This window comes from Nicotiana attenuata, unplaced genomic scaffold (genome assembly GCF_001879085.1).
Source record: "Nicotiana attenuata strain UT unplaced genomic scaffold, NIATTr2, whole genome shotgun sequence".
NCBI lineage: Eukaryota > Viridiplantae > Streptophyta > Magnoliopsida > Solanales > Solanaceae > Nicotiana > Nicotiana attenuata.
Window position 1 is genome coordinate 72706 of NW_017670325.1, and position 8329 is coordinate 81034.

General features: G+C 39.7%; 1 protein-coding gene across 1 annotated transcript; it reads left to right on the forward strand.

Moving 5' to 3' along the window:
* Positions 1–4960: 4960 nt before the first annotated feature.
* LOC109237885 (patatin-like protein 2) lies at positions 4961–7959 on the forward strand. Its single transcript, XM_019404280.1, has 6 exons — positions 4961–5267; positions 5724–5905; positions 6005–6188; positions 6481–6642; positions 6737–7039; positions 7562–7959. Exons 1-6 carry the CDS (start codon positions 5091–5093, stop codon positions 7835–7837), a joined length of 1284 nt encoding a protein of 427 aa, XP_019259825.1. The 5' UTR covers positions 4961–5090; the 3' UTR covers positions 7838–7959.
* Positions 7960–8329: the final 370 nt, after the last annotated feature.

Below are 8329 nucleotides of genomic sequence, written 5' to 3' on the forward strand. Positions count from 1 at the left end.
TAGTTCAGCTGTATAACGGCTCATTAAGGATTTGTACTGTCCTTTGCAGGCTTTGTCAGTCCTCATCGTGTGTCCTCAGCAGCCCTCCGCCCTTTCATAACGATCATCGATCGTACTGCTCCGAGATCGACCAAAAGGAGCCTTCGATGTGCTCCCTCGAGGGATGCATCTTGGGGTTTCACCTCATGCCCTGCTTCGGGCTTCTTCGAGGTTAGGCGTGGAGCGGTATAGTAGCCCCAAAGTTGAACTCCCCAATTTTGGCCGTATACAGTTTTTCCCCCCAAATTTGCATACCTTCAGGCTTTGTAGAATGTGCTTCGCGCTCAATAATATGCCCTGTGACTTTGAGATCAGTGTGTATATTGATAGGTGATTTTCCAAGGTACGCAGAACACCATACCACTTGTCATCACTCAAGACAGTGTAGCAACCTAGCATATTTTTTCAAGGTAGGGATCGATAGTGTTAAGACTTGATCCATGGGGATCTGTTGAACTACCTTCACCCTTTTGCCTCTTTTTGAACCACTTGTTAAATGTTAGTGGCATTTTTTTTAATGGATGTTGTAATGTTTATTCAAAAGGCCTTTGAAATACATATGATTTGGTTCATTTTAAGAAGCTTTCTTATACTCGAAATAATCATTATCACGCGAAGTATAGCGCGGCTAAATACCACGTTATGTGTATTGTCTTGTCGACCCGAAAAAGCTGCCGTTCTAGAAAAGCTGTCTTCTGGAAAAGCTTTATTGTACCGTAAAGAATCAATAGCACGTGAAGCATAGCGCGATTACATACCACATTATGTGTATTGTCTTGTCAACCTGAAAAAGTTGTCGTTCTGCAAAAGTTGTCTTCTGGAAAAGTTGTATTGTACCGTAAAGAATCATTAGCATGCGAAGCATACGCGGTTAAATACCACGTTATGTGTTTTTTCTTGCCTATAAAAGCCTAGCGTATTTTAGTTATTATCTGCGCTTAACCAAAACAAATAGCAAAACTTTTGCATAAATTTTTCATTTTTCTTGCATTAACAAATGTCTGGACGCAATGACCAACCAAGGTGCTATTGTGTCAAACGTGCAATTTTGAAGGCATGTTGGTCCGATGGTAATATTGGGCGCAGATACTGGATGTGTCAACAATTGTTTGGACGCAATGACGGAAATCATTGTATGTTTAAGGAATGGTATGATGAACCCATTAACTAGGAATACTACAAATCATGTTTGTAGTATGTTTGGTATATGAACGATGAATACCAACGCCAGATCTCTGAAATGCAACGAGAAATTGCGGCAATCCAGGAGAAACAAAAAGAGGCGAAATAAGAAAAAAATAAAAACATGTTTGTTTGTTTAAATTATGTTTTAAAATATAAGAACATGTTTGTTTGTTTAAATCATTAGTTGTACCGAATTTAAATTATGTTAAGTTGCAATGTTTGTTTTTCCCAGTTGTAGTATTAAAAGAATAAAGACGAGAAATAAAAATATAATGCGCATAATCTAAACCATAAATAAAGTTGCTATTATTTACTGATTGTCATATGTACATAAAATAGAATAAAAATCAATGTGTCCCACAACCTTTATGCTTTAAAGCAGCCGCTGGCCTCAGGCGCATCCCATCCCGCCCGGCTACACTATCAGGATCATCCTCATCACGTCGCCTCTTTATTGGAGGATGCGCTGCAACATGATCGTCAGTAAGGCTCGCAGGCTCGATAGAAGGGGACGTCGGTCCAGCAATGACCTACAAAATAATAAGATATTTTAGTATATGAAATATATATTAGTAATGTACGTGGTAGCTTCAAAAAAATTAAAATTTCTTACCATGGTCTTAGCGGGCTCCTGAATATAATCATCTGTCTCAGGTATGTCAGTGTCGCACAAAGTGGCCGCCTTAACGGGCGTGGATGATGGCTTCAAAAAAATTAGGCTTTAGATATTTTATGATTAATCAATGAAATAAATACAAATATAAATAATAGTAATAGAAACTAACCAAATCCTGTGAAAGATACTCAGCATCCCTCAGTGATGATCCATAACTCAGTCGGCGCCCAATATCCACATCTCGTACCGGACGATCATCAGGAACCGTCGACGCCTCTGGAGGGTTAGGAAATACGCATACAGTCATGTGAGGTAATGGCCATACCCGCGATCAACATATGGAGCTGATGGGGTCACATGCAAAGTCCTTAGAGTAAGCCACAGACTAAGTGACGGCATATCACTAGGAGCATGGTGTGGCTCAGGGTGGTCACCCGACCAATCAACTCCAACATCCTCAACAGGTGCCTCAACGCCCCCTTGTTGGGGACGACCTCCTCGCCGACCCCCACGACCTCGTGGGACACCCCTACCTCGTGGGACAACCCTACCTCTTTGGGCACGCCTGCCACGTCGACCACGTTCAGGCTGCACTGTTGGCCCACGATGGTACTGCTCTGGAGCCATATAATCAGGATCGTTTCCTAAGTGCTCATCATCTCGGGCTTGCTGCAATGCCTGGGCAGCCAAATCTGTAACCTGCCGGCCATACTCGTGCAAAGCGGCTATGCTGCTGCATCTGTAGTCACAACTGGTAGAACAAATGTAGGCCAATAGCCTGCATAATATGTAAAATTATTACGGAACGGTAAGGTTAATGTTATAACTAAGTATACCAAATAACATACCAGCGCCTCATGCCTCCCGGCGTATGGAGCGAACCGACTGCCAACGCGATGAACGGGATTCCCGACTATAAGTCAGGTAATGCTGCGGTACCAACCGAAATACTCATGCTCACTATCCACACGCTCGGGTAGAGGGGGTTGTGGAATCAGGTCACACCGCTGGTCCCAAATCTCGATCTGCAACTCTGGCCATGCCTCATATGCCCTGTCAACCCTCGAACGATCATCCCACTGGTAATGTGTCCTAAGCCAAGCGAGCGGTGGAGGTACAAGCTGCGGTCGACCAAACTGGCGAAGGACTCGCTCGGTGGTATAATGCTCGACAATATCGAGACACATCAACGGGACGGAAGATCTCCATATAAGTCGCCCGATCGAGCAATAATCGACCAAATCAGCTATTAGCTCATCGCTCTATGGCCTCCAAACGAACTATTGCGTAAAAATAGGAACCATGAGTATACGCAACACATATAAATCCAGGCCAAGTAAACTTAAGTATAGAATTACCTGCGCGGCCTCCAGCAAATCCAACAAATCCCTGCAACAGGGGAGATTATGTCGAGCCTCGTACTCGCTTCCGTATCCTCGCCTATCAACCCACCTCCTAGCTAAAGGGAGAAACGATGGAGGTGGTGCATCCTAAGCTATGGGTGGTAGAGGTGGCTGCAACTGCAGGAACCGCTCCCAGGACCAAAACTAATATACAATTTGGACGTAAAATTTAAGGTATATTTTTATGATGTATGGTATAATGAAGAGATTATTTGACTATGTTTTCACCTGCAGCAGCGGCATAAATCCTACAACGTTCGCTGGGTGCCCATGCTCGCCCGGCACATCTGCATGTACAAGTAACCAAGAACAGCAGCACCCCAGCTGTAATCATGTAAATCATCTAGCCACTCAAGATGTTGAAGAAATCTCAAGATGACTAGGTTTCCTAAAGTGCTCGGGAACAATACCCCTCCAAACATAAGCAGCAGCAGCAACCTCGTGTACCAGATAATATGAGGATCTGGTGTATCATCCGTAATGTCAGCATGCATCGCCTCCAGATGCAGCCGGACGGGCGTCAACTGCAGACGACTAGCCCCAACCAATGCACCCTCATCCGCTGGCCGAAAATCGGTGAGCCGCTGCAATGTCTCCAGGTACTGATCTCCCGTATACTCTCTCATGGCATGCGACAAAGCAACAGAAAGTCCATCAACCGGCAACCCATACAGAATCTCCACATCCTGCAGCATGAGACTGGCCTCGCCAATGGGAAAATAGAATGTGTGCGTCTCTGGTCGCCACCGCTCTATCAAAGCCGTGATCAACGACCAATCTAGCTGCAGCCGGTCGATCTCAATAATTCTATAGAAGCCCATATCCTGCAGGCGTCTGACTATACGGGGATGGAGATGGCGGGTCTTAAGAAAGTCCCACATATCGTCTACTCTTCTAGCACGTAAAAGTCTGGGCCAATAACTGCCCCTCCCATATATGGGAAGACCTATGCTCGGCCTGTAGCAATAGTAGCTCTAGCGAGGCAGGTCCGGAATGCAAAGGCGGAACCTCCATGACGACTACTGTAAATAGAGCAAAATTAATTATATTATTTTTCTTTTTCATTGCTTAAATATATTGCAATACCTTTAATATTAATTTTTTTCGATATTTTTACTATATTGCTAATTAGGTTGATACATTTTCAATATTATAATTTTATATTTTATATGTTACTTTACCGGTGGGCTCCACTCGAGGTTTTTTTATTAAAAATTGGGCGGGGGGGGGGGGGGGGTGGGGTAAGGGGGAGGGGGGAGGGTGACGATTCTGTTGATTCTGTGGGGAAGACGACCTTCATATATGTATAACGTCTTTTATTAAGATGCTATACCTATAGCGTCTTAATAAAGCACGCTATACTTTCCCGCTTTATTTAATTCAAATATAGCGTCTTTTAAAAAGACGTTATACTTAACTGGCCAAACGGCCGTTAAAGTATAGCGTCTTTTTAAAAGACGTTATATATAAAATTGTCACCATATTTTTTTCTACACATTTCGGTTCTTTGAATCCAAAAAAACCACATTTTGATTCCGGACTCAGGATTTCATCAAGACTGTTCAAAGGTATGCCTACAGTACTATATATGGAAAATAAGTTGGAAATAGTAAACAAGAATGCATTTAAAATGGCAATTGGATAAGTTTAATTATTTGGCCATTTGCCCTGTACGTTTTAAAAAGCCTTAGTCAACAACCCATTAAAATTGTTAGCAGCCACTGTGATGATGTCATGATCAAAAGTGTACGATGAAATTTGAGTGTATAAATAAAGGATTTACCAAAACTGGTGAATCCAATAGAGACAGTGTGTGAATTTTTCCTCTAGTATAGAACTCGACAAGTATGGGTAGAACTTTAGCTGCTGCACTAACTTTGTTAGTGACTTTTCATGTCCTACAACATGTTATGGTTTCTGCTGCTACAAAAGGAAAGATAGTAACAGTTTTGAGCATAGATGGAGGTGGCATCAGAGGCATTATTCCTGGCACCCTTCTTGCTTCCCTTGAATCCATGCTTCAGGTATCCATTAACCATGTTATCTACATGCCTAGTTACCACTTCTATTCAGTGGCAGACTCAAAATTTAAATATCAAAGTTCTAAAAATATTTATATATTTATTAATTCTATCTATTCTTGTATATTGGTAGGACGGAGACATCCTTTATAGTGGTGTATATTTTTTTAAAACAATTATGAACGACTAAAACTAATACAAAACTTAATTTAACTTGGGACAGAAAGTAAAACCTTAAAACCATCATAATTTTGCAGTCAAATGCCGAATTGTAACAATTGCTTGTGTAAAATTTTGTACTTGCCACTGTATATAGGATTTCAATAACCTCATAACACTGGGTTTTATTGAATATGCCGATCCATTGTTAGATCCGCTACTAGTACTCCTTTGACTTCTCTATTCTAACTTCGGAAATTTGTAGCATGTAATGATCCTCAACTTGTCTTGCTATTTTAGGACATTGATGGACCGAATGCAAGAATTGCAGACTATTTTGATGTTGTAGCTGGAACGAGTACAGGTGGACTAATATGCACCATGCTCACAGCTCCCAACAAGGATAATCGCCCTTTATATGCAGCGAAAAATATTACCAATTTCTATATGGATCACGGCCCTAAAATCTTTCCTGAGAGCAGGTTAGAACAGTTGATATATAATATTCCAGTGTGTTATTTTTCAATTATGTTAGTTTGCTGGACATAGTATCAATGACAAATGTTCATATGTAAATGCAGCCGCAGCGGCTTTGTGAAGAGAATCACAAATTTATTTGGGGGCCCGAAGTATGACGGAAAATATCTGAGAACATTGGTTAAGTCAATATTAGGCAATCTTACTATGAAGCAAACATTGACTCAAACAATCATCCCAGCTTTTGATATCAAGCGCCTTCAACCTATTGTCTTCACAACTGCTGATGTACAGTCCTCTTCACCTATATAAATTTCACTATATTTCCTGCTTAATGTACATGAGAGCTGGTTTAGCCCTTGTTCATAGTAGATTTAAGTAATATATACGGATGTAAATATTGCTTTTAGTACAGTGTAGCAGATCATTACTCTATTTTCTAGTTAGCGTATAATATTTGCTATAAAAATGTTTTGTATTATTATATGTCAACTTAACATGATAGTGTAGAATATTAACTTATACATTGCAAGTATATATGCAAAACTTAAATTCATTCATATTTATATACGTTGTACAGGCCAAAGCTCACGTCTCTAGGAATGCTCTACTATCAGACATCTGCCTTGGTACCTCGGCAGCACCCACCTATTTCCCTCCATATTATTTTGAGACCAAGGATGCCCAAGGAAAAATACGTACATTTGATCTTATTGATGGAGGTGTAGCTGCAAATAATCCAGTGAGTAGCCATTAGACAAAGAAACAGAGTACTTATAAATTTCTTCGTCAAAATTCCCATATTTGATCAAACTTGTCTATAAATTTACTCGCAGACTCTAGTGGCAATTAGTCACATTTCGAAAGAAATCATGCTAGGGAAATCCCAATATGAGGGCATGGAACCAATGGACTGCAAGAAAATGTTGGTTCTGTCATTGGGCACTGGCATAGGCAAGGAGGAAAAGAAGTATAACGCAGCCGTGGCTTCCTCGTGGGGTGTACTTGGTTGGTTGTACAACAATGGTGCCAGTCCATTGCTAGACGTTTTTGGTGATGCAAGTGCTGATATTGTGGATATACATCTTTCCACCATGTTTCAGTCCCTTCAAAACGAAAAGAACTATCTTCGAATTCAGGTACCGAGAACTAGATTTCTCTAGGATTTGACCATTCAACTTGATATACATATTTCTCCCTTAATTTTGACTTTATACATAGTATTTTTTATTTATGAGGGTATCCAAGAGTTAATTTCCTGTATGGTCACTAACATTAAATTACAAAATTAATATTAAAATAACTTAATTTTACCAAGTATAACACTATATTAATTCAATTTACCTGCTATAATGATTAAACTTATGCATCAAGGTGATTTTAGTTTTATAGTAGGTAAAGTTTTGTGAAGTTACTGTTAAAACGAGTAAAGTTCATTTATTTAATGTAGCAAGCAATAGTTTTAGGACTTTACTATTATAACGAGTAATTTAGTTACTTTAATGTCACTAAAGATATAGTTTTGTAACTCCAATGTTATATTGGACCATTGCCCATACGTGAAATTAATCCAAAAAATAAAATAATACGTAATGGGCCTCTTATAGAGTCATATCAACTAAAATTACATTGTTTTTCATGACTTTTATATATTTGTACAGGATGATAGTTTGACCGGGGAGGCTGCATCTATGGATGTTTCAACCACAAAGAACATGAAAACACTAGTGCAAATTGGTAATGATCTATTAAAGAAGCCTGTGTCAAGAGTTAATTTAGACACAGGTCGCTATGAACAAGTTTCTGGGGAGGGCACCAATGAAGAAGCTCTTATTCGCTTTGCTAAGTTGCTTTCAGAGCAAAGAAAACTTCGACAACCAGTGGATGAGTTCACCTCGACTAGGAAAATACTCCAAGAATCTGTCAAACACCAATAAGGAAAAAGTCTTGCAAGTATTTCTTTTTTCTTTGAATTTCTCATAAGTTGTAGGCAATTTTATGTAAAATTGGAATCATTAATCTCCAAATAAGAAGAATGAAATTCTCCATGTTTCTCTAATTGTTGGTTGTGACAAGCCTCAACCGGTTGCTTCTTACGCAGCTGAAGCATCTCCTTCAGTACATGAAGAAATTTAGGGAACCAAATTACATACAAATAAAAAAAAAAAAAAAAAAACAGAATCTCGATCATGATTTCGAAGGCGAAACGATGGTGATATGACATCATTGGCAATTATTGTTTTTTTAAATGATGTCCATTCCTTAATACTATGAACGTTTAATAACTTGACACACGCACAAACACGTGTTAAGGTTCAAAATACGAAAAGAATTATGCATTTTCTCCTCTAACAAAGTTGCCTCTCCTAGTATTATGCCCTATCCGGAGATATTTAAGTCCAATTCCAATCACGATATTATGAGCCCGT